Source organism: Neoarius graeffei, chromosome 1 (assembly GCF_027579695.1).
Source record: "Neoarius graeffei isolate fNeoGra1 chromosome 1, fNeoGra1.pri, whole genome shotgun sequence".
In the NCBI taxonomy this organism is placed as follows: domain Eukaryota; kingdom Metazoa; phylum Chordata; class Actinopteri; order Siluriformes; family Ariidae; genus Neoarius; species Neoarius graeffei.
Window position 1 is genome coordinate 39,495,846 of NC_083569.1, and position 26,414 is coordinate 39,522,259.

At 42.5% G+C, this 26,414-nt stretch overlaps 1 protein-coding gene across 1 annotated transcript in view; it reads left to right on the top strand.

The window, feature by feature from the left end:
- Positions 1 to 22,554, top strand: part of LOC132892955 (myosin regulatory light chain 2, smooth muscle minor isoform) — a 43,790-nt gene extending 21,236 nt beyond the window's left edge. The window contains exons 3-5 of the mRNA XM_060931552.1: positions 8,914 to 9,134; positions 18,284 to 18,445; positions 21,647 to 22,554. Coding sequence (XP_060787535.1) covers positions 8,951 to 9,134; positions 18,284 to 18,445; positions 21,647 to 21,819 — 519 coding nt within the window. The 5' untranslated portion in view covers positions 8,914 to 8,950 and the 3' untranslated portion in view covers positions 21,820 to 22,554. The remainder of the gene's footprint in view (positions 1 to 8,913; positions 9,135 to 18,283; positions 18,446 to 21,646) is intronic.
- Positions 22,555 to 26,414: the final 3,860 nt, after the last annotated feature.

Sequence of the window (26,414 nt, forward strand, 5' to 3'; positions counted from 1 at the left end):
ATTTCTAGGCGCAGCCAGGGGCCGGAAGGAATCCTGTTTGGGAACCACAGGATTTCATCTCTGCTTTTTGCGGATGATGTTGTCCTGTTGGCTTCTTCAAACCAGGACCTTCAGCATGCACTGGGGCGGTTTGCAGTCGAGTGTGAAGCGGCTGGGATGAGAATCAGCACCTCCAAGTCCGAGGCCATGGTTCTCGACCGGAAAAGGGTGGCTTGCCCTCTCCAGGTTGGTGGAGAAGTCCTGCCTCAAGTGGAGGAGTTTAAGTATCTCGGGATCTTGTTCACGAGTGAGGGAAGGATGGAGCGTGAGATCGACAGGCGGATCGGTGCAGCCTCCGCAGTGATGCGGTCGCTTTACCGGTCCGTCGTGGTGAAGAAGGAGCTGAGCCAAAAGGCGAAGCTCTCAATTTACCGGTCGATCTACGTTCCGACTCTCACCTATGGTCATGAGCTTTGGGTAATGACAGAAAGAACAAGATCGCGGATACAAGCGGCTGAAATGAGTTTCCTTCGCAGGGTGGCTGGGCGCTCCCTTAGAGATAGGGTGAGAAGCACAGTCACTCGGGAGGAGCTCGGAGTAGAGCCGCTGCTCCTCCACATCGAGAGGAACCAGCTGAGGTGGCTCGGGCATCTTTTTCGGATGCCTCCTGGACGCCTCCCTGGGGAGGTGTTCCAGGCATGTCCCCCCGGGAGGAGGCCCCGGGGAAGACCCAGGACACGCTGGAGGGACTATGTCTCTCGGCTGGCCTGGGAACGCCTCGGTGTTCTTCCCGAGGAGCTGGCCGAGGTGTCTGGGGAAAGGGAAGTTTGGGCTTCCATGCTTAGACTGCTGCCTCCGCGACCCGGTCCTGGATAAGCGGAAGAAGACGAGACGAGACGAAATTTCCCCCAATATGTAAGTAATTCGACTACAACTGTTAATAGGACCAGGGCTTTGAACCAGAATTTTTTTTCCTATTGGTTCGTTCCGAACAGAAACGGAATTTTAACGTTTCCGGTTTTGGGTTCCACCATTAAATAGACGTTCCCGAACCGGTTAGAACAAAAAAATTTCGTTCCCGGAACGGTTAATTACGTTCCCTGTCAGCTGTTTAACAAATGGCTATAAAATTATGTCTCTGTCTCATCCAGCTTAAGCCAAATGTAGGCTAATTCTATTACAACCTTCATTAAATAAGACAAGAAATAATTCAAAACAATTATTATTATTTCAAATGTTGGCGATTTGGATTCTCAGTATGTCTTCCCATCTACACAAACAGAAAAAGTGCCAAAAATGAAAGAGAATTCGTTTAGTGTGTTTATCAAAGGCTAGTCAGGCCCTATAGAGGGCTACCGCATGACGTCACCGCGCCGCGAGATTTTGTTAGGCGCCATATTGGAAGACCAAGTACACATCTATGCAAGTACATACATTCATAAAACAAACTACAGCTGAAATGTAGCCAGGGCCGGTTCTGCCCTAATCTGGACCCGGGTGCAACATCGCGCAAACCCCCCCCCAAAAAAAAAAAACAACACCAGTCTAAATCAGGACAACCATCACATAACTATAAACATTTTATATTAACTATTTTAACTAAATGGGCTATAATAAATAAGCCTGCAGGCAGCCACAGCGGGCTGCCTCAGAAAACTAACCATTTGTCCTACCTTAAAACTCGTTTTGCATTTTCTGCCTCCTTTTTTGTATTTTCGACCCTCCGTTTATTTTCTTTCCTTTTCTGAAAACCCGATTTGTGTCCAGACATTTTGTTCTGCTACCAACGAACTAACTCGTCAGGTCTCGTCTCTCGAGTCCGCGATGATTCCCGTGGAAAGGGCAACAACTGATACATTTTTACAAACAGCCAATAGGGAGGTTGCATCGTTCAGGCTCTTCTTTGCTCAGACACTCAGTAATGGAGACGTGATGGTCCACCTTCCCGCTCTCTCCATTCAGTCAGCGAACGTCACACAGGAAGTGAACCCCAGTGGGTCATAGAAACTTGTGCAGGAGAAGAATGGCTTTTTTATTTGTAGGCTACGGAAACTTTGAGGAATGAAATAAAAACTGGTATTAACCGGTTACCATTATTTTTAATAAGCGTTTCTGTTCCGGAACATGAAAAATAATAAAGTTTCTGGTTTCGTTTCTGTTCCATGTGAAATAGAAAAAGTTCCCGGTTTTCGTTTTCGTTCCTTGAACCGGTTCAAAGCCCTGATTAGGACCATGATTTTTTCATTTACAAAAATGCCAAACCAGTCATTTTCACAATTTTAAAGAAAAGGCTGCCAAAGTTCACAACTGGTCACATCTATACCAATCAAGTTATGTTATAGACCTCATTTTCATTCTTTTAACTTGACAAATGTAAGTGTAACTTAGTTGACGATGGAGGTAATGTGGTTGACACAAGTAACGTAGTTGACAGGACACATTAAACAACCAGTACCATGTTATTTTAAGGTAGTATGAAATTTAATGAAAGATCATTTAAGTAAATTCATAGGCAAGGTGATGGATAAAACAGTGACAAGGAAATAAGCAACAGTAACCATGTAACTGTAACTCAGTTACAGTAAAATATCAGTAGAAATCATTCATGTAGCCAAGCAGAACCAAAGGCGATAAAGTTGATTCACATACATATAAAAGCAGTGAGAGGGCAACAAATAACAATCGATGAACTGCCCTGCACTGTATTCAGTTAATACAGTAGAACAGAATTACAGTGAAAATATAATGAACTACAACTGTAGTATATGAAACATTAAACTGATCGATACATTCCATATAAACCTCACTAGGACCTTTTACAAACTTGACCATATTTCTGTCAATTTCAACATGGCGTGAATTCACTGCCTTTGGAGGAGGAATCATTCTCAACACATCCTCAAACAGGTACCATAGCACATCCTCTCTGAGTGGCCAGAAGAAACGGTTTATTCCAGTGTTACTCATGCACTTCACCTGTACATGGGTTTCTATGATGTCCTGAATTATCCCAGGGTAAATGTCCCCTTCGTATCTTACAACACACCATTCTCCAATTAGATCAGGACCCCAAGGAATTTCACATGCTGCTGCTTTGTGTGTTTGAGGGACTAAGGTGGGGTTTACATTAGACCGTATCAGCGGACCATCAGATTAACATTTTTAAAACGATTCGCGTGCACACAGCAACGCCAATACACGGATACGCTCGGCTCCGCAGGCATCCTGCGCTCCAAATCACTCCGCCCTGAACAGCGAGTGCCCTCTGGAGGGTGCGCACTCCGGCCCTGCGCAGCTCACAGAGCGCGCGAGTGAAGCGCACGAGCAGTGATTCGGGACTGAGCCGCTGTGTGTGTGATCCCAGCGCATATCACTTGCCACTTGCAAGTGGAAGGATGGCAAGCCTAAAGACAATCATAACTACACAATGGGCAGTATTTGCATCAGTATTTGTAGTATTTTCATACTTTTATACTCTTTAATGAAAGGTGATACAAGGCGGAAGTCCGCGCCGTTTTTCAGCAGTCGCGTCACATGACCAACGCCAGCGAATCAGGAAGGTGGATGTCACAGTGACGTTGTCCAATGAGACGCCAGCTAGAGCTCAGCACAGCGTATCCGCATATTCTCAATGTTTACACAGCACCGGACCAGACACGATCTGGATTGAATACGTGGACCCTGGCGGATTCCCGTTTCCCGGCGTTTCCAGGCGGTTTAATGTAAACGGACAGTGCATCCGCGAAGAAAACAAGACAGATACGGTCTAATGTAAACTTGGCCTAATGTTGCTGTGTGTTCAACATCAAAGGCAAAGTCATGTGTGCCATCACATCTGCATTCAAAACTTTGCCTAGTGGTACAAGGGCAACTGACATCCCGATACTGAAGTTTCATCTTTCTTTCCCTGCTTTCCTTCTGCGCCTTCCTCCAATAGGCCCTCTTGCTTCTCTTCTCTCTCTCACTCATCATTCCAACAGTTTTCACCTTTCTCTGTGCCCTTATGGCCTCTGCATGCTCTTGCGACAAGGCTTTCGCAGATAGCTTTTCGCAGACAGTTGTAATTTATCGTTGAGCGGGGAGTAATAGGCGTGCGTGATGTTATTCACCGCCACAACGCAAGGGGGCGCGAAGTCGCTAGGAGTAGTTGGTGGGTGTGGTTAGTGGAGTGTTTATCCTCCGATTACTTATAATGACTAGAACTTTTTTTTTTTTTTATATAATGACTAGAACTGGAGTCGTATAGATGTACGTACTTCCTCGATCAACCGCTCTTCGTGCTGCTCCATCTTCGCTCGTGTTTTTAAAAATGCCGGTCGTGAAAACAAAACAAACCGGGAAAGTAGGGAAGCGGAAGTGCGTGTACAGCGGATGTAGAGTGGACCAATCAGAGCCCTCTTGTCTGCGAGGCTTCTGCGGTGGTCACAATTTTTGGGAGGTGTGCGCAGAGCATCTGCGAAGGTGGGGGGGCTACGCAGACGCTATCTGCGACACCGTCTGCAAGGACTGGGTTGTCAGCATAAATTGGCCTTTAGCCTGTGCCATGCCTGTCTTTGCTTCTCCAAATATGCTGCCCTTCTTGCTGGATCAGCATCTCTTCGAGCCCTGTATTTGCACTGTTTTTCAGCTGCTGACACCTATTTCAAATAGATTTTAAAATACTAAATTAACTTGTATAGTGAAAAAGTAAGATGCACTCTATTAACTACAGTATTCATTGAGAGAGGCAGACTGATAATGACAATGATGTAGTGAAAATTACTGATGTCAGAGAGCACTGGAGTTGCCTGTCAACTAAGTTACCCAGTCTGTGTAACTTAGTTGACAATTTCCATGTTTTGTCTCATAACTTCCTTAGCTAATGTAGCATTGCTAAGCACATGGTATTTTCTTAGAGGTTAACAGCTTTTTTTTTAATCAGGTAAGTTAATTAAAATATTGAAACATCAAAACCCATGATTATATGAGTAACTTAGTTGACGCTTAATTAATATACTCCCAGACCATATGTAATTTTTAGTGCTGTCAAAAATGTCGCGTTATTAACGCGTTAACTTGACTCAATTTTAACGGCGATATATTTTTTTTTTTTATCGCGAGATTAACGCTCTGTGACATGATGCCACGCCCCGCACAGCCAGAGTCCTCTGCCCTCCCCCGAAGAGCCACGGTGCTCGGCTTAGGTTTCGTTTTCCCATCGGCGGCTCCAGCCCGACTTTGCAGTGGCTGTGACAAGACGTGTTGTGCTCTGCAATAAAAAAAAAAAAAAAACATTGGTACAACCAGTGTTCGAACTATGCCGATATTTTCGGGGGGGTCCCTTTATTCCCTTGGGGGGGTGCTTGCGCTTGTCTCAGAGCGCGGCTCTCCATCGCGCGCTCACTTCGGATATGCAAATGCTTCCTGTTACACACGATTGCTATGTCAATAAACATCATTTTGACAATATTTTAGAGACCCCCCAACATTTCCCAAGTCATGTTTTCAAGAGATCTCATGTCTGTTTCAGGGGATCTCGGATCCCCCGAGTACCCCCGTAGTTTGAACGGTGAGCAAGCCCATTCACTTTATGCTGATTAAGAGAATTACAATGGTTTTTCATGTGACAAAAAATGTGCGATTTAAATTGCGATTAATCGCGAGTTAACTATGACAGTCGCGACACTAATTGCGATTAAATATTTTAATCGCTTGACAGCACTAGTAATTTTAGATCAAATATTGAAGAAAATTAGGAGACTCCCCATGATGCATTCAAAATGCCCGCCAGAGAGGAAGGCGTCACCACACAGGGCTGGTCACATGGTGTTGGAGCAAACCATTTTTGGGTTTCAGCGAGGGAGTCTTGTTAGTAACTTAGTTGACACAAATTTTGCGGACAGCGGTAAAATTAATATTTTAAGTATTAAGATGTTAAAATGTAATATGAAATTATTTTCTCCTAGTACTTAACACCCTTAAGAACATTATAAAATAATATTATTGACTTTGTTTTTTAATGCTTTATTTTGAACACAAAATAGTGAAACAGGAAATCGGACATGGAAAAAATAAACTCTAAGAATATCATGATAGATTTTAATTAATAATAATCAAAAAATGTGTTAAATGTTTTTATAGTTATATTGCATGATGTGTATACATGCTTAAAATGTGAAATTCCAGAGAAAAAAAAAGATTTTTAATAGTCAGTAACATCAGTAAACATCAGCGGACATGGAATGTACCCCAAATTATAGAATCGCCCTGTTGCAGAAAGTACAACACCGACGCGAGTTTTTAAACACAGCCCTTTTTCCGAACGTCAGTGGGTGTGTGTGATATCATCTGCAAAATGCCATATCAGATCAGAAATGATCAAAACCACGTTAATTTTAAAATGTCCATGTAAATGTTTTGAAAATATGAACATTTTAGGCAGGTAGCAGTAATCAAGCAGGAGAGCAAAGCAGACTGCCAGAACAGGAAAGAGAATGTGAAGAGAGGGAAGAGAGAGGAGAGCAGCCAAAAGAAGGGCAAACACAGGGCCACGGGCTGGGACCCTACATGGGTTGACAAGCCCAGATACAAACCTTGGCTTTACCACACTGACCATGGCAAGTATTCTGTGGCTACTTTAATATCAACCAATTCTGCCACTCATAGTCTTTGTTGTGTTAATTACCTAGTCTTTCAATACTAGGTTTATTCATTTATTCCCTTACAAAGGGTCACCATTTTAGTGTGTTTTGTCAAATTTCTCAGAATGCTCCCGTATCCTCGTACTGGGGTGGGACGTCTAAGTGCAGGTCTTGCCACCGCACCTTCAAACATTTTCTAGGGGAAACGCTGTGTTCAGTAGTTTGTCCATAGTCGTCTTCTCTGGTGACAGTGGCAGAGAGTCCAGCTTCATGCTGACCACAGAGCCGGCCCGCCTGATCAGTTTGTCCAGCCTGGATGTGTCCTCCTTGGATGTGCTGTCCCCCCAGCACACCACGGTGTAAAACAGGACACTGGTGACCACGGACTGATAGAACATCCACAGGAGTTTCCTGCAGATGTTAAAGGACCGCAGCCATCTCAGGAAGTACAGCCTGCTCTGTCCCTTCCTGTACAAGTGATTGGTGTTGCAAGTCCAGTCTAGCTTGCTGTCCAGCCATAGCCTGAGGTACTTGTAAGATCCACAGCCTCCACCTCAACTCCCTCGATCAGAACTGGTCGTGACCTTGGTCTGGACCTCCCAAAGTCAATGACCAGCTCTTGGTCTTCGAGATGTTGAGCTGCAGATGGTTCCTATTGCACCACACAGCAAAGTCCCTCACCAGGCTCCTATACTCCTCCTCTCTGTTGTCACTGATGCACCCAACGATGGCTGTGTCATTGGCAAACTTCTGAATGTGACATCGATCCGAGTTGTAGCAGAAGTCCGCGGTGTACAAGGTGAAGAGAAGAGGGGCCAGCACTGTGTCCTGGGGTGCTCCAGTGCTGCTAATCACAGAAAAGCCTTTATTGGCTATTACAGCAATCAAACGCTTCCTATAATTGCTGACCAGCTTTTTGCATGTCTCCACTGGTATTTTTGCCCATTCATCTTTAGCAATGAGCTCCAACTCTTTCAGATTGGAGGGTCTCCTTGCCATCACCCTGATCTTTAGCTCCCGCTACGGATTCTCAATTGGATTTAAGTTAGGACTCTGGCTGGGCCACTGCAAAACGCTAATGTTTTTGTCCACTAACCATTTCTTCACCACTTTTGCTGTGTGTTTTGGGTCGTTGTCATGCTGAAATGTCCACTGGTGCCCAAGGCCAAGTTTCTCTGCAGACCGCCTGATGTTGAGAATCCTGATGTACTGCTCTTTTTTTCATGGTGCCGTTTACTGTGATTAGGTTCCCTGGTCCATTGGCTGAAAAACACCCCCAAAGCATTAGGTTCCCACCACGATGTTTGACCGTGGGGATGGTGTTCTTAGGGTTGAAGGCTTTCTTTTTTTTTTTTTTTTTTTAAACGCCAAATGAAGGACACATCATTGTGGCCAAACAATTCAATTTTTGTTTCATCTGACCATATAACAGAAGACCAGAAGTCATCTTTGTCCAGATGAGCAATTGCAAAGGCCAAGTGGGCTTTTGTGTGCCTTATCTGGAGAAGTGGTGTCCTCCTTGGTCTGCGTCCGTGGAACCCAGCAGTGTCCGTTGGACTGTCTGCCTTGAGATCTTGCCACCAGCAGAGCCCAGATTCACCAGGATGGCCTTGATGGTGATCCTTGGGTTCTTTTTCACTTCTCACTATCCTCCTGGCCAGCACAGGTGTCACTTTTGGCTTCCGACTACGTCCTCTGAGATTTCACAGTGCAGAACGTCTTGTATTTTTTTTTTAAATAATACTTTTGCACTGTAGCCACTGGAACTTGAAAACATTTAGATATGGCCTTATAGCCCCTTCCTGACTTGTGAGCAGCTGCGATGCGCAGCTGCAGGTCCTCAGTGAGCTCCTTTGTCTTAGCCACGACTGTCCACAAACCCACTGCAGAGAGCTGTTGTTTTTCACCTGTTGTTGATTAAAACTGCTGTTCCCAATTAATCAGGGTAATTGGGATGCTTTAGAACAGCTTGGACTATTTGGAATGGTATAGAACTTTGGATTTTCCCATACACTGTGACAGTTTGCAAAAGGTATGAGTAATTTTGGACATGCCACTTTTTGTTCAAATGTAAATAAAAGCTAAGAAATAATTTTTCCCACAATGATGCCTCTTGTACATCGTCTTATTATCTTTTGGGAGAAGCCTGTGTCATTTCCGGTCCAAAAAAAACCAACTTGCTGGTTGAATAAAAGTAACTTTAAGTCAAAATTTGCCAGGGGTACGAATAATTTCGGGCTTGACTGTGTGTGTATGTATGTGTGTGTATATATAGGATTACTCATGGGCATTTTTAATCCCCTCCACCCTTTAGTCCCTTCTCCTTGGTGTTTCAAGACCCAACTGCCAAAATGTCCAGCAAAAGGGCGAAGGTGAAGACCAGCAAAAAGCGTCCTCAGAGGGCCACCTCTAATGTCTTTGCCATGTTTGACCAGTCACAGATCCAGGAGTTCAAGGAGGCCTTCAATATGATCGACCAGAACCGTGATGGCTTCATCGATAAAGAGGACCTCCATGACATGCTGGCTTCATTAGGTAACACCGTAGCCTGGGACACTGATGCTGAGCTTGTTAGATCAGACACCCAGCCGGGACAGTATAGAAATTCTAATAACTTAGGATTTCATCTTCTAGTCTCACATTCATGACTACTATTGTCAAATATACTTTTAAAAAAAGTACACTATAAAACCATGCAGTTTTCTTAAATCCTTTATGACCAGTTGTGTTGCTGCCTCACAGCTCCAGGTTCAATCCTGAGCTCTGGGTACTGTCTCTTCCCCTTTTTCAGCCGACAGGGAACGGGTTCTGTTCTGAATCGTGCATTGATTCTTGAACCGTTCAGAGCATCCATCTGTTATCTGTAGCCGCTTATCCTGTTCTACAGGGTCGCAGGCAAGTTGGAGCCTATCCCAGAGCCACCAATTAACCTAACCTTCTTTGGACTGTGGGGGAAACCGGAGGAACCCCACACAGACGACGTGCAAACTCCACACAGAAAGGCCCCCGCCGGCTGCTGGGCTCGAACCCAGGACCTTCTTGCTATGAGGCAACAATGCTAACCACTACACCACCGTGCCCCGTCCATTATCTGTAACCGCTTATCCTGTTCTACAGGGTCGCAGGCAAGCTAGAGCCTATCCCAGCTGACTATGGGCAAGAGGCGGGGTACACCCCGGACAAGTCGCCAGGTTATCGCAGGGCTAACACAGAGACCAGCAACCATTCACGCTCACATTCACATCTACGGTCAATTTAGACCCACCAGTTAGCCTAACCTGCATGTCTTTGGACTGTGGGAGAAACCAGAGCACCTGGAGGAAACCCACACAGAAAGGCTCCCACTGGCCACTGGGCTTGAACCCAGGACCTTCTTGCTGTGAGGCGACAGTGCTAACGACTACACCACCGTGCTGCCCCCATTCAGAGCATTTCAACCAAAAATAAATTGGTTTAGAACCTGCAAAATTGGCTCCCATCTGGAACCAAAATATAGCTAGTTTTTCCAGCACGAAGCATGAAGTCATTAGTTTGGAGAGGAAATGGAGAACGCAACGGAAAAGGATACATCTTCAGAAAACAAATATCTGCAATAACCGAACCAAAGCTCGAAGGTGATCAGTGCACACTGCCATCTTGCTACTACTGTTTGCTCCCGCTGTGAATTGTGTAACATCATCTTCTGTTCATGACGCATCCTTGATTTACAAAACTAGTGAAAATGTGGGTCGGTTTTCTAGCTGGCACCAAGGTTCAAAGAATCTTGAATGGAACCGGTTCGAGAACCCGTTCCCTGTAGGCCGAAAAGGGGTATGGGAAGTTTTACATGTTCGTCCTGCATCTGTATTGGTTTCCTCCCATCTCCCAAACACAACAGCAGCTAGACGGGTTATTCTAAATGGGGCGTGTCTCCACAAAGTAGTCGCTAATCAAAAACTGAAGTTGTGTTCTGGATATTCTCAATCTACATTGAATCATATTTAAAATAAAGAATCGTTTTTAAATTTGGTGCAGCCGATCCAAAAGCGCTTCCGGAGGACGTGAAGGAGCTCTTCCAGGAAGGTTCTCAACTCTTCTTATTACATATTTTATAATAATGAGAAGGGTCTGCATCTGGTGGTTTACTAAAACACTTTAACAAGTAAAATGCATCTATTTAAAAAAAATTTTCATATTAATTTACCATTTTTAGATTCTGTGGGGTTTTTTTTTTTTAAACAACCCCAATTCCAAAAAAGTTGGGATGCTATGTAAACTGTAAATAAAAACAGAATGCGATAATTTGCAAATCATGGAAACCCTATATTTCATTGAAAATAGTACAAAGACAACATATCAAATGTTAACTGAGATTTTATTGTTTTTTGAAAAATATATGCTCATTTTGAATTTGATGTCAGCAACATGTTTCAGAAAAGTTGGGACAGGGGCAACAAAAGACTGGAAAGTGTAATGCTAAACAAACCAAAAAAACCTAATTTGGTTAATTGGTAACAGGTCAGTAACAAGATTGGGTATAAAAAGAGCATCCCAGAGACATGGAGTCTCGCAGAAGTAAAGATAAGGAGGGGTTCACTGCTCTGTGAAAGACTGCGAGGGCAAACAGTGCAACAATTTTTAAGAATAACGTTCCTCGATATTCAATTGCAAAGAATTTGGGGATCACATCGTCTATGAAACCTAATATCATTAAAAGATTGAGAGAATCTGTAGAAATCTCTGTATGCAAGAGACAAGGCTGAAAACTGACATTGGATGCCTGTGATCTTCAGGCCCTCAGGTGACACTGCATTAAAAGCAGACACGTGTCTGTAGTGGAAATCACTGTATGGGCTCAGGAACACTTCAGAAAACCATCGTCTGTGAAAACAGTTCATTACTGCATCCACAAATGCAAGTTAAAACCAGATATACACAACATCCAGAAACACCGCCACCTTCTCTGGGCCCGAGCTCTTTTATGATGAATTGAGGTAAAGTGGAAAATTGTCCCCGAGGTCTGATGAATCAAAGGTAGAAATTTATTTTTAGAAATCATGGACATCACGTCCTTCAGGCTAAAGAGGAGAGGGACCATCCAACTTATTAGTGCACAGTTCAAGAGCCAGTATCTGTGATGGTATGAGGGTGCATAATCAAATCAAGTTTATTTCTACAGCGCTTTTAACAAACATTGTCGCAAAGCAGCTTTACAGAATTTGAACGACTTAAAACATGAGCTAATTTTATCCCTAATCTATCCCAATGAGCAAGCCTGTGGCGACGGTGGCAAGGAAAAACTCCCTCAGACGACATGAGGAAGAAACCTCGAGAGGAACCAGACTCAAAAGGGAACCCATCCTCATCTGGGCAACAACAGACAGCCTGACTATAATATTAACAGTTTTAACAGGTATAACCCTCAACTGTCCTCATGGGGCCGTCCTTCACAGGAGTGGGGCGATAAAACTCCGACCAGACACAGGGCACCAGGATGGATCAAGCAGGTCCGAGGGGCAGAAGAGGCCAGCACCTCAATCCCAGGATCAACATGTAACTCAGAGGGACAGATTGGGGGGGGGGGGGAAGAGAGAGAGAAAGAAAACACGTTGTTAGGTATGCCCTAAAAATGACAAGTATTAAATCTGTGTGGTAGACTCGCAGAGACGAGAGTCTTTACATCAGGCATAACGCACAATGGCATGTTAATATGGTAAAAAATATATCATGACCTGCTCTGGCTGGATGCTTGATTGGGTGATGGGAGCACACTCCTCAGCAATGATGAGATGCAGATGGGACCCTTAGGCCTGGCCAAGACAATTCAGTTACATTTCACCAGGTCTGGGACATGCGACAGAATGTCTGACGGCCGATTCCCTGCAGGCTACGATAGCCAGTCGAGGTCCCCACCGTTTCCACCAAAAGATTTCCTGTTGACTCCATGTAACTCAGAGGGACAGATTTGGGGTGGGGGGGGAGAAAGAAAACACAGGTGGTTAGGTATGCCCAATGTCACCTGAATAAGTAGGAACAGTATACATATTGCACTGAGTACAAGCAGGGACTCCGGCAACTAACTATGACAGCATAACTAAAAGGAGAGAGCCAGAAGGTAACACAGGCATGAGGGAGCCTCGGGACATAAAGCAGCCAGCCACTACACCGTCAACAAACTCGAGTGAGCAAGCGAGTGGGGACTGACAGCATCCATACATCCCAGTTTACCAAAACACTCTGTCTGAGGACCCTCCAGATCTACTCCTTTACCTCATAAACACCATTAACAAAAGGCTTGACTAAACAGGTATGTTTTCAGCCTAGACTTAAATGCTGAGACTGTGTCTGATTCCCGAACATTACTTGGAAGGCTGTTCCATAACAGTGGGGCTTTGTAAGAAAAGGCTCTGCCCCCTGATGTAGCCTTCACTATACGAGGTACCAGCAGATAGCCTGCACCTTTTGATCGAAGTAGGTGTGGCGGGTCATAGAGGAGCAGAAGTTCACTCAGGTACTGTGGTGCGAGACCATTTAGTGCTTTAAAGGTCAATAGTAGTATTTTATAATCAATACGAAATTGGATTGGGAGCCAATGCAGTGTGGATAAGACAGGCGTGATGTGGTCATATTTTCTAGTTCTAGTAAGGACTCTTGCTGCTGCATTTTGAACTAACTGGAGCTTGTTTATGCACTTATTGGAACATCCAGACAGTAAGGCATTACAATAATCTAACCTGGAGGTAACGAAAGCATGGACTAGTTTTTCTGCATCATGCAATGACATTAAATTTCTTATCTTTGCAATATTTCTGAGATGAAAGAAAGCTATCCGGGTGATGTTATCAATGTGAGTTTCGAATGAAAGACTGGGGTCAATAATCACTCCGAGGTCTTTTACTGCTGCACGTGAAGAAACAGAAAGGCCATCCAGAGTCACTGTGTAATCAGAAAACTTACTTCTAGCTGTATGTGGTCCTAGCACAAGTACTTCAGTCTTGTCAGAGTTAAGCAGAAGGAAATTTATAAGCATCCAGTGTCTAATGTCCTTAACACATTCCTCAATTCTATTAAGCTGGTGTCTCTCATCAGGTTTTGCAGAGACATACAACTGTGTGTCATCAGCATAACAGTGGAAACTAATACAATGTTTACGAATAATATCGCCCAGAGGTTTTATATATATATATATATATATATATATATATATATATATATATATATATATATATATATATATATATATATATAATATATATGAGAGAGAAAGAGAAAAAAGCAGTGGACCCAAGACAGAACCTTGTGGAACACCAAACTTTACCTTGGTACGTCTAGAAATATCACCATTTATATCAACATACTGATAACGATCAGTTAGATAAGACCTGAGCCAGGAGAGGGCCATTCCCTTAACTCCCACAACATTTTCTAGTCTATCCAGAAGAATGGAATGATCAATGGTATCAAATGCTGCACTAAGGTCAAGCAACACAAGTAGCGAGACACAGCCCTGATCAGACGCCAACAGTAGGTCGTTTACTACTTTAACCAGTGCTGTCTCTGTGCTATGATGAGGTCTAAATCCTGACTGATACATTTCATGGATGTTATGCCTATGTAAATATGAGCATAACTGCTGTGCCACAGCTTTTTCAAGGATCTTGGAGATAAAGGGGAGGTTTGATATCGGCCGATAATTGGACAGCTGACAGGGATCAAGGTCAGGTTTTTTAATCAGGGGTTTGATAACTGCTAGTTTAAAGGATTTGGGTACATAGCCAATCATAAGAGAAGAATTTATTATTTTTAGAAGCGGTTCAATTACTCCAGGTATTATCTGTTTGAATAGATGTGTCGGTAAGGGATCTAGTACGCAAGTTGAGGCTTTTGATGTAGAGATTAATGAAAGTAATTCAGTTTCTTTTAGGGGAGTAAAACATTCTAACTGATGATCTGATACAGTTATATTGTTAACTACAAGGTCACTTTCATTGTCTAACCTTAAATTAGTAGTTTGAGTTTTTTGTCGGATATTCTCAATTTTGTCATTAAAAAAATTCATGAAGTCGTTGCTACTACATACTGCAGGTGTGCATGTGTTGATAGTGGACTTATTCCTGGTTAATTTTGCTACAGTATTAAATAGGAATCTAGGATTATTTTTGTTATCTTCTATTAGGGAGGAGAAATATGTTGATCTCGCAGCACTAAGAGCTTTTCTATACTTCAGGAAGCTCTCCTTCCAAGCTAATTTGAACACTACCAATTTTGTTTGACGCCATTTACGTTCCAATTTTCGAGTGGTCTGTTTTAATGTGCGAGTGTCATCATTATACCAGGGCGCTAATTTTTTGTCTCTGACCATTTTCCTTTTTAGAGGAGCTACATTATCTAAAGTATGGCGGAATGTTGACTCTAAGCATTCAGTTGCCTGATCAAGTTCTGCAGGGGCTGACAGTGACCCAATCAAAGTTGACAGCTCTGGGAGATCATTTATAAAGCTCTGTGCAGTAGTTGACGTGAAAGTACGTTTAATACAGTAGCGTGGTGAGGTGCATATATTATTACTCAGACATATTTTGAATGAGATGAGACAATGATCTGAGAACTTCAGACTGTGGAAGTATGACTATATTGTCTACGTTTAATCTGAATGTTAGTATTAGATCAAGGGTGTGACCACCATTATGGGTCGGTCCTATGACATTCTGCTTAATCCCGACTGAATCTAAGATGGACACAAACGCTGTTTTTAAAGGGTCTTCTGGGTTATCGAAGTGCATATTAAAATCTCCGACAACTAAAGCTTTGTCTAAGGAAATAACCAAATCTGAGAAAATCTGCAAATTCAGAAAGAAACTCAGAATATGGCCCCGGGGGCCTGTAAATAATAAGCAATGGAATTAACTGGGTAGACTTATTTTTCGAGGCTACATACATTGAGTATGAAGAACTTCAAATGTATTAAATTTATAACCAGGTTTGTGTGTTACACCTAGATAATCGTTATAAATAACCGCGACGCCTCCTCCTCTGCCAGTTAGACGAGGCTGGTGTATATAACTGTATCCAGGAGGACTCGCTTCATTTAATGCTATATATTCATTTGGCTTAATCCATGTTTCTGTTAAACACAGTACATTAAACTCCTGATCAGTAATGAGTTCATTAACCATTAGCGCTTTAGATGTAAGAGATCTAATATTTAATAGCCCCACCTTTAGATCAAAGGTGCTGGCAGCAGCTGTACAGTCAGTATGATCTAATTTTATATTGATTAGGTTACTGGAACAAACTCTCTGAAAATTTCTACCTTTTTGTTGAGCTCGGGGAACAGACACAGTCTCGATGTAGTGGGCCCTGAGTGACGACTCTGTGCAGCTAGCAGACAGTTGGTTTAGCCTGTTCGTCTGCTCCCTGGCCTTGGCTCTGGATTGTCAGAAATTAACTAGGCCTGTTCTGAGACTATGACCTATGCTGCAGGAAATGAGAGCAGCACCTTCCCGAGTGGGATGGATACCGTCCTGCCCTAACAGGCCAGCAGTGCCCTCAAAATTAGCCCAATTATCTATAAAGCCCACACTGTTTTCAGAGCACCACCTGGACAGCCAGCAGTTCAGCGACCATAACCTGCTGTAAGCTACATCGCCACGCCGCATTGGGATGGGGCCAGAGCATACTACAGCATCGGACATCGCCTTCGCTAATTTAAACACCTCTACAAAGTTACTCTTAGTAACCTCAGACTGACGAAGGCGTATATCATTAGCTCCTGCATGGATAACTATCTTTGAGAACCTGTGCTTGCCTAGGACCCTAAGATTACCTGCTATGTCCGGCGCCCTGGCTCCCGGTATACACCTGACTAAAGCTGCTGGTGCCCCTAAAGGCTGAGCTAATTTCACGTGCCGTATGATAGAGTCCCCTATAACCAGAGCTCTTTCAGGTTTCTCAGTGGGTGCATCACTAAGGAGAGCAAACCTGTTCGACACGTGACGCGGAGAGGAGTGGTGCTCCCGTGGGCGAGCCTCAGCGGTAGCTTTGGCTCTACGCTTATGCTGCCGAGCCGTCACCCATTCGCCCCGCTGCAAGGGCTCTAATGCTGGAGTTGGGGGATTGCTAACTCCACCTAGGGCGTCCAGACTTTCCCTAACAGAAACTACACTGTTCTCACGCTCACTAACCTGCTCTAAAGCCTGGACACGCGCTTCTAGCACTGTAATCTTCTCCGTCAGAGAGCTAACTAATCTGCACTTATCACAAGTAAAGCTAATAGAGCTATTGCTAGTGACGGAGGAAGAATGACTAAACATCCTGCACTCAGCACACTGAACAGGCTGAAGGTGTGCCATGATGAAAAGATTCACGTACCTTAAATGAAGATCTGTTGATATTAAAGCAGATCAGATGGCCTCCGCTTGTGGACTTTACACAGGAGGAGAGAAAAAGAAAGCTTCCGGTCTCGGCGTTCTTCCGAAAAAAGAAAGAGAAAAAACCGGGGAAAAAAACGGAAAAAGGAAAGTGAAAAGTACAAAAATGAAAGCGACAGTATAATTGTCACATGACAATTATACATGTGATGTCACATGTGATGTGATGTCATGTGCACTAATGCTGTCACATGACAGCATTAGTGCACATGACATGGGTAGCTTGTACATCTGGGAAGGCATCATTAATGCTGAATGACATATACACGTTTCAGAGCAATATGCTGCCATCCAGACAAAATATTTTTCAGCGAAGGCCTTCCTTCTTTCAGCAAAACAATGCCAAACCGCTTTCTGCACATATTAAAACTGCGTGGCACTGTAATAAGAGTCCAGGTGCTAAACTGGCCTGCTTGCAGTCCAGACCTGTCTCCCATTTAAAACATTTGGTGCATTATGAAGCGCAAAATACAGCAAAGGGGACCCCGAACTGTTGAGCAACTGGAATTGCATATCAGGCAAGAATGGGACATTTTCTCTTTCCAAACTATAGCAATTGGTCATCTCCGTTCACAGACGTTTACTGAGTGTTAATAGTGGAGGTGATGCAACACAGTGGTAAACATGCCCCTGTCCCAACTTTTTTGACATGTTACTGACTTCAAATAAAGTATCTCAGTTTCAGCATTTGATATGTTGTCTTTGTACTATTGTCAATGAAATATAGGGTTTCTGAGATTTGCAGATGATCACAGTCTTTTTATTTAGAGTTTACACATCTCAACTTTTTTGGTATTGGGGTTGTATTTTATTTTTTTTTATTCATGCTGCTGATTGCACTATTTTGGCTGGAATCACACTCCATAACAGACTACTTGGGTGGGGGGGGAACAGTTGGCTTGCAGAACAGTTTTTTTTTTTTTTTTTTTTAATTTCTCAAATGTATAGGACACATTATGGTGGCAAGGAAAAAGTCCCTTAGATGTCATGAAAAAGAAACCTTGAGAGGAACCAGACTGAAAAGGGAACCTATTCTCCTTTGGGTGACAACAGATGGTGTCTTTTTATAAATAACTTGCGTAGTCAAGCCGTGAAACCAGGAAATTCATTATGGTTTTGATAAGAAGTCTGTTTTTTGTTGACATTATCAGCTGTTCATTGATGGAGACTTGAGTGCAAAACCATTCACGACAACCGCAGTCCTAAAGTTATCACAGAAATCGTAGTCCTTAGGAGAAGAAAAACCAAAACTAACTTTGATAACCTGGCTTTTATTAGGTAAGAACCCCACCGACGAATACCTTGAGGCCATGATGAACGAAGCACCAGGTCCTATTAACTTCACCATGTTCCTCACGATGTTCGGAGAGAAGCTGAATGGCACGGACCCCGAGGACGTCATCAGAAACGCTTTTGCTTGCTTCGACGAGGAAGGAACAGGTAATTCTTTACAATAACAGCGAGCGAGTGAACATGATGCATTTTCAACTTCACAAAGTCTTTTCACCCTTGATTCGTGATCTAGTGCATTGTGTTCCAGTTGTCACTAGTTATAAAGTATCCAGGTCATTTTAAGTCTTTTATACACACAGCACTGTTTGACTTCTAGACCTGTATACACTAATGATTTACACTCACTGGCCACTTTTTATTAGGAACACCCATCCACCTGTGGTTTTATGCAGTTCTCTAATCAGCCGATCCCTTGACAGCAGCACAATGCATCAAATCACGCAGATAGAAATCAAGAGCTTCAGTTAATGTTCATTTCAAACATCAGAATTCACCCCTTTCACATATCCCGCAGTCCACTGCGCGGTTGGGAACGTCCAGTGGTCAGGCCCAGGCTGCTGATAATGGTACAAAAACCAGTATTGGGCTATATAATCAGTTTCAATGTTCAAATAGAATACAGGTTTACATGGTCTCAGATTTTCGTTCAAGATTAATACTGATCGAAATGATTACGCATTTACAATTCGTCATCAGTGTCAATGTTGGCCAGAGTTCTAGCACGGAGTAGTTGGAACATGTATTTCGTGTAAACAATGCAGAAAGAGCTTGAAGAGTGACTTTTAAAAGCTTCTGTGCTGACAAAAAATACCATGGAACCAGTAACTGGACAAATAAAAAAGCGCTCTAATAACATCACACTTCAGCTTGCATCTGATATTTGAACATCCAAATTGTGAACATGCAATTATTTCAAGCAGTATTAATCTTTTTGGGGGGGGATCTGTGCAACCATGTAAGCCTTTAATGATATTTGAACATGGAAACTCTATTATATAGCCCAGTATTTGTTTTTTGTACCATTATCAGAAGCCTGGGCCGGCCCACCAGGAGTTCCCAATCCCGCAAGGGATAGTGGGATATGTGAAAGGGGCGAGTGGGGAAAAATTGTCATCTCTGTGGCATGGATGTCAGTTTGAGTGTTTCAGAAACGGCTAATCTCCTGGTGTTTTCACACACAACAGCCTCTAGAGTTTACACAGAATGATGTAAAAAACATTTGAGTTGTGTGGATGAAAACGAACACCTTGTTGATGAGAGGTCAAAGGAAAATGGCCAGTTTGGTTCGAGCTGCCAGGAAGGCTGTAGGAACTCCTAAGATAAACTTGATTCATCCCTCGATGAGGAAATGTACTTGTTCCAGCAGCTCACAGATAGAAAGAGTCTGGAATAGACAGTAACAAAAAGAAAGGGTGCAATAAAAGTGTAAAAATGCAGGCTGTGTATGAAATGTACACAGCAATATTGCACCAATTAAATACTGGCAACTGAAATGGGAATAGAAATATTGCACTAGGTAGTGAAGTGTTGTTATTGGACAGTATAACATAACTAATAAGAAGATGACACAGGCTATGGATACAATTGTGCGCAACAATTTTGAAAGTGAGGCATGAATAAAAAAATAATAATACTTGCAATGTCAAGGATATTGTACCAAATAGTAATGATGTTGCACAGCATGACTATGAGATGTGGGTGAAGTGACAAAAATGTGATGCCAGGCTGTCATTGAAACATCTGGCAGCAGTTGGGATGAAAGACCTGCGGTAGCGTTCCTTCTTGCACCGTGGGTGCAAGGAGCTGCAGTCTAATCACGCTTTACAACCGTGGTGAGTACGAAAGCATCTCAGCAGAACACCACGTTGGGTTCCACTCCTGGAGCCAAGAACAGGAACCTTAGAATCAAGATCCCACCATCTGATGTCACTTGGTAAATCTGCTTTGTGCCAGTGATGTTAAAAGTACCAATAAACAGGGATGAAAGTCTTTCCAAATGGAGAAATTTATTTTTCGGATTTTTTGCGTTCCTAGACGCGGCGTAATACTTGGCATCGTCCTTGCATGGGCGCGGTCCTTAAATAGCCCAAACATAGTTCATCAATTAAAGACGGGTGTTCTTTAACGGCGCACGTGCCGGAGCTTGTTAGGCGCGTGCGTGGCGCGCCTTCAGGTGCACATGCTAAGGCACGCAGGACTGACACCGTTCTGCACAAGGCCAACACAGTCACACTAGAAAGCATGGTCAAGCTGCCAGTGAAGCTGCAGTCTTTTTAGTTGCAAATTACAAGTATTTCCTCTTGTGTTAATAATTTGCCATGTCAAAACGAGCAAAACTTTCCTCCTTTTGACGTGAAGAGAGGTAAGCAATTTTATATATATATATATATATATATATATATATATATATATATATATATATAAATATATATATATATATATATATATATATATATTTTTTTTTTTTTCCCCCCCATCAAAGTTGCATTTTGTGGTTTCGAAGCTAAGTTTTAGTGCCGTTTCTAGAACACACAAGAAAACGTGGAAGAAACAGCAATAATGGAAGAGCCGGTTTCTAAGCTGCCTAAAACTAGCAATGGTAATTATTTTTGGTTACATAATGTACTCAGGCTGCCAGTCAGCGTGTGGATGACATCCCCCCCCCCCCGAAAAATCCTAGCTACGCCCCTGATTTACATGAGAAATTTGGTATTCATTGGTGTGTTTAAATTTGCAGACAATATGAGCGAATGTAAACAATTGGCTTCAACTCGCATAAATATGAATTGGAAATGTTTAGTTCACTTTAGCTTCTGCAAACGCACAGCTCTACTAAAAGATTGAGCCTCGTTTATCAATGTCCCCAACATTGAAACCTGAAAGCTTTAGAAACTCTAACAGACCTTTACTTTTTAACAGTACTGTTTTGGGATTTTGCTGAGTTTACCTTCAACTGTGGTTTTTTTTTTCTTTTCTTTTTTCAAAGTAATGAACTGTGTAGCCAGGAAACTCGCCGCATTTTCTAAATGCACTCCTGAAAATTACTCCTTAACTAGGGGAATTAAATTTGATATTTGACATGTTAATCATTAATGTCCATGAAAGAAAAAGGCTTAAGTTATAACTTGTGAAAATAAGCACTAGAATGCAAGGTTTTGTGTGTTTTGTTATTAAAATATTTTTGGGGGACGTTGCATGCCCCCTCAAGTTCAGGGTTTTTTTCTTTGCTCTACTTTCATCTCTACAATAAAACAGAAGGGGGTTTCCCAGTGAAGGGAGACCTGGTAATGAATATTAACACGCTGTAAGAACTGTGTTGTTTTTCTTAGCTCTTTTTTTTTGGTCCAGGTTTTATCCAAGAGGAATACCTCCGGGAGCTCCTGACCACCATGGGCGACAGATTCACAGACGAAGAGGTGGACGAGCTCTTCCGAGAAGCTCCGATTGACAAGAAGGGCAACTTCAATTATGTGGCGTTCACGCGCATCTTAAAGCACGGTGCCAAGGACAAGGATGATTAGGAAGGGACCGGATTGCACTGAAGACCCATGCACATAATGCGTACTGCACATCATGTTTAATTGTTGTAGGCCAATTCACACGTGTTGGCTTTAGAAGGAAGGCACATAACACTACAAGGCAAGACTGATCGATTTGATAAACCTCGTAGAAATTCTTAATATACTTCTATACTGTATTTATAACTACATAGTGGCGTACTCAGGAGCAAAATGAAGCTGTAGCAGTGTTACAAGGGTTTGAAGTAAGCTCGGGAATGATGGTGGTCTACACGCTAGCAGCTTTGCTGTTCCATTTTGTTAGGCTTTAACATTTCATCAGAAAACCAGTTAAAGACTGCTGAGAGTTAAGCTTAAATCTGAAGTATGGCACTACCGTTGCTGTATTAAATTATTGACGCACTAATTATTTATGCACTTTTTTTTTGTTGTTCAGCGATACTGTTTAGATACAAAGTTTAAGAATACACACGTTGGTTTGTTTTAAAGTGTGCAGCTGAAAGTTACACTGAGCACTATGGTCATTGCTACTACTGAAATATTAGTAAGGGTGCTTCCAACCAACCAATGAAGTATGTAACCACATGGTAGAGGCAGCTTCCACAATGTAACAAGCTCGTCCATCGTAAAATAGGATGCTGTTGTGGTTTTCCATTTGTGGTGTAAAGTAAAGCAATAATCTTCCACTGCAAAGTCTCACAGAATGTATAACTGAAATAAAGAACCGTGTATAACAAAGGAGGTGAACGTTCTTGATTTGGGGGGGAAAAAAAGCGAAGAAACCGTTTGCAACAGTGGGATCTTCATGAACTGCTTAGCATGCTGTGCTTAATCTCAGGTTTACTCAACACGTGCTTGTGATTGGTCGTTCGACAGCTATGGGAACATTTTCATACCCAAGATACTTGTCTGCGTTTCTTGGTAGCTAATCTTTTGTTTTTGCTGCTCATCCAAAAACCTTTTCAAAAGTTATTACCTAGCTCTGCCATTTTTAAGTATTTAGTTCACCAGGATGAACATCTCACTTTGTGCCAACATTTCAACATCTACTGCTTAGATGATGTGTATAATGGTGCGAATTTGTCCTTAACGTATGTACAAGAAATAAGTTAGTCTGTTCTGCATGGAGATGTTAATAAGCAGTGACGCATGTCTGAACTCCACACTGGTTTGTCGTTGAAAAAGCAATACCATGCTTTATCTTAGTCCTTGTGTGGTGTAGCAATGTACTTTTGCTTATATCGCATGTTTCAGAGTTTACCGTGTGGAAATTAGTTCGACTATCGGTCTGAGAACTGAACTGCTACTTTTGTGTGCGTGTGACTTCAAGTTGTCCCCTTCGAACCACTTCCTGTCGTGCAAACACAGCAGAGTGAAAAGTGTGTGTGGGTTTTTTTTTTTTTTTTTTAAATCCAATCTCAGTCTGTGGTATCAACCAACCTCTACCGAAGTAGAACATTTTGTTTTGTTACAAAACAGGCAACAAACATTCTACTGGTGAAGGCGAATCAATATATAAAGCCAAAAAGCATATGCATAGATGTATGAGAACTTGAAACATAGCTCTACTCCAGATTTACAGCTACAGTCCTGTAAGTGGCTGCTTCTGAATTGAAAAACTTTACAGCTTAAACATACAGTGCTGAGCGTAAATGAGTGCACCCCCTTTGAAAAGTAACATTTTAAACAATGTCTCAATGAACACAATTTCCAAAATGTTGACAAGACGAAGTTTAACAGAACATCTGTTTAACTTATAACGTGAAACTAAGGTTAATAATATAACTTAGATTTCACATTTTTCAGTTTTACTCAAATTAGGGTGGTGTAAAAATGAGTACACCCCACAACAAAAACCACTACATCTAGTACTTTGTATGGCCTCCATGATTTTTAATGACATCAAGTCTTCTAGGCATGGAATGAACAAGTTGGCGACATTTTGCAACATCAATCTTTTTCTATTCTTCAACAATGACCTCTTTTAGTGACTGGATGCTGGATGGAGAGTGATGCTCAACTTGTCTATTCAGAATTCCCCAAAGAAAATAATTTATTTCCACCACAAAGGTGAAGGCTACAAGAAGATCAGCAAAGCTTTACTTATCAGTCAGAATACTGTAGCAAAAGTGGTACAAAAATTTAAGAAAGATGGAACTGCAACCGTCTCACAGAGACGTCCAGGTCATCCACGGAAGTTAACACCTCGACAGGAGCGTCTTCTGATGAGAAGGGTTGAAGAAAATCGGCATGCAAGTTCACTGCAGTTATCTAAAGAAGTAGAAAGCCAAACTGGGGTGACTATTTCCCGTGACACAATACGGTGTACACTGCAGAGGAATGGCATGCATGGACGCCGTCCACAAAAGAAGCCTCTCCTAAAGCCCAGGCACAAAAAAGCCCGCCTAGAGTTTGCCAGGGCCCATGCTGACAAAGATGAAGACTACTGGGACTCTATACTCTGGAGTGATGAGACCAAAATAAATGTTTTTGGAACTGATGGCTTCAAAACTGTATGGCGTCGCAAAGGTGAGGAATACAAAGAAAACTGCATGGTGCCTCCAGTGAAACGTGGTGGCAGTGTCCTTATGTGGGGCTGCATGAGTGCTGCTGTTGTCGGGGAGCTGCATTTCATTGATGGCATCATGAATTCACAGATGTATTGCTCTATGCTGAAAGAGAAGATGCTACCATCACTCCGTGCCCTTGGTCGTCATGCACTTTTCCAACATGACTAAACACACATCTGAGGCCACTGTTGGATTTCTGAAGAAGAACAGGGTGAAAGTGATTCAGTGGCCAAGTATGTCTCCTGATCTGAACCCAATCGAACACCTATGGGGAATTCTGAAGAGACAAGTTGAGCATCACTCTCCATCCAGCATCCAGTCACTAAAAGAGGTCATTGTTGAAGAATGGAAAAAGATTGATGTTGCAAAATGTCGCCAACTTGTTCATTCCATGCCTAGAAGACTTGGTGCTGTCATTAAAAATCATGGAGGCCATACAAAGTACTAGATGCAGTAGTTTTTGTTGTGGGGTGTACTCATTTTTGCACCACCCTAATTTGAGTAAAACTGAAAAATGTGTAATCTAAGTTATATTATTAACCTTACTTTCACGTTATAAGTTAAACAGATGTTCTATCAAACTTTGTCTTGTCAACATTTTGGAAATTGTTTGTGTTCATTGAGATATTGTTTAAAATGTTACTTTTCAAAGGGGGTGCACTCATTTACGCTCAGTACTGTATATTTTATTTTTATACACCACCTAGCATCAATTTGCTCCAAGGTTCATGACATATACAGTATGTTTTTAGGTTTGAAAAGTGTGTGCACCCACTGACCACTTTATTAGGAACTAGATGAATACAAATACTAATATTGCATAGGATCCCCCTTTTATCTCAACAGCTTCAGTTCCAAGTGTGCTCGATTAGACTCCGACCTGGTGACTGGCGAGGTCTCTGAACTCACTGTCGTGTGAAGTAGCCGATATAAAATGGCAAAGTTGAGCTCGTAAAAGACCTATATGTGGTCAGTAATTATACTCCGATAAGCTGTGATGGTTGATTGGTTGGTATTAAGAGGCACAATGTGTGCTAAGAAAACATTCCCCACGCCATTATACGATCACCACCAGGCTGATCTGCTGACACAAGGTGAGTTACAGTGGTGCTTGAAAGTTTGTGAACCCTTTAGAATTTTCTATATTTCTGCATAAATATGACCTAAAACAACATCAGATTTTCACACAAGTCCTAAAAGTAGAGAAAGAGAACCCAGTTAAACAAATGAGACAAAAATAGTATACTTGGTCATTTATTTATTGAGGAAAATGATCCAATATTACATATCTGTGAGTGGCAAAAGTATGTGAACCTTTTGCTTTCAGTATCTGGTGTGAACCCCTTGTGCAGCAATAACTGCAACTAGACGTTTGCGGTAACTGTTGATCAGTCCTGCACACCGGCTTGGAGGAATTTTAGCCCATTCCTCCATACAGAACAGCTTCAACTCTGGGATGTTGGTGGGTTTCCTCACATGAACTGCTCGCTTCAGGTCCTTCCACAACATTTCCATTGGATTAAGGTCAGGACTTTGACTTGGCCATTCCAAAACATTCACTTTATGATGGCAAGCCGTCCTGGCCCAGATGCAGCAAAACAGGTCCAAACCATGATACTACCACCACCAATTTTCACAGATGGGATAAGGTTCTTATGCTGGAATGCAGTGTTTTCCTTTCTCCAAACATAACGCTTCTCATTTAAACCAAAAAGTTCTATTTTGGTCTCATCCATCCACAAAACATTTTTCCAATAGCCTTCTGCTTGTCCACGTGATCTTTAGCAAACTGCAGATGAGCAGCAATGTTCTTTTTGGAGAGCAGTGGCTTTCTCCTTGCAACCCTGCCATGCACTCCACTGTTGTTCAGTGTTCTCCTGATGGCGGACTCATGAACATGAACATTAGCCAATGTGAGAGAGGCCTTCAGTTGCTTAGAAGTTACCCTGGGGTCCTTTGTGACCTCGCCGATTATTACATGCCTTGCTCTTGGAGTGATCATTGTTGGTCGACCACTCCTGGGGAGGG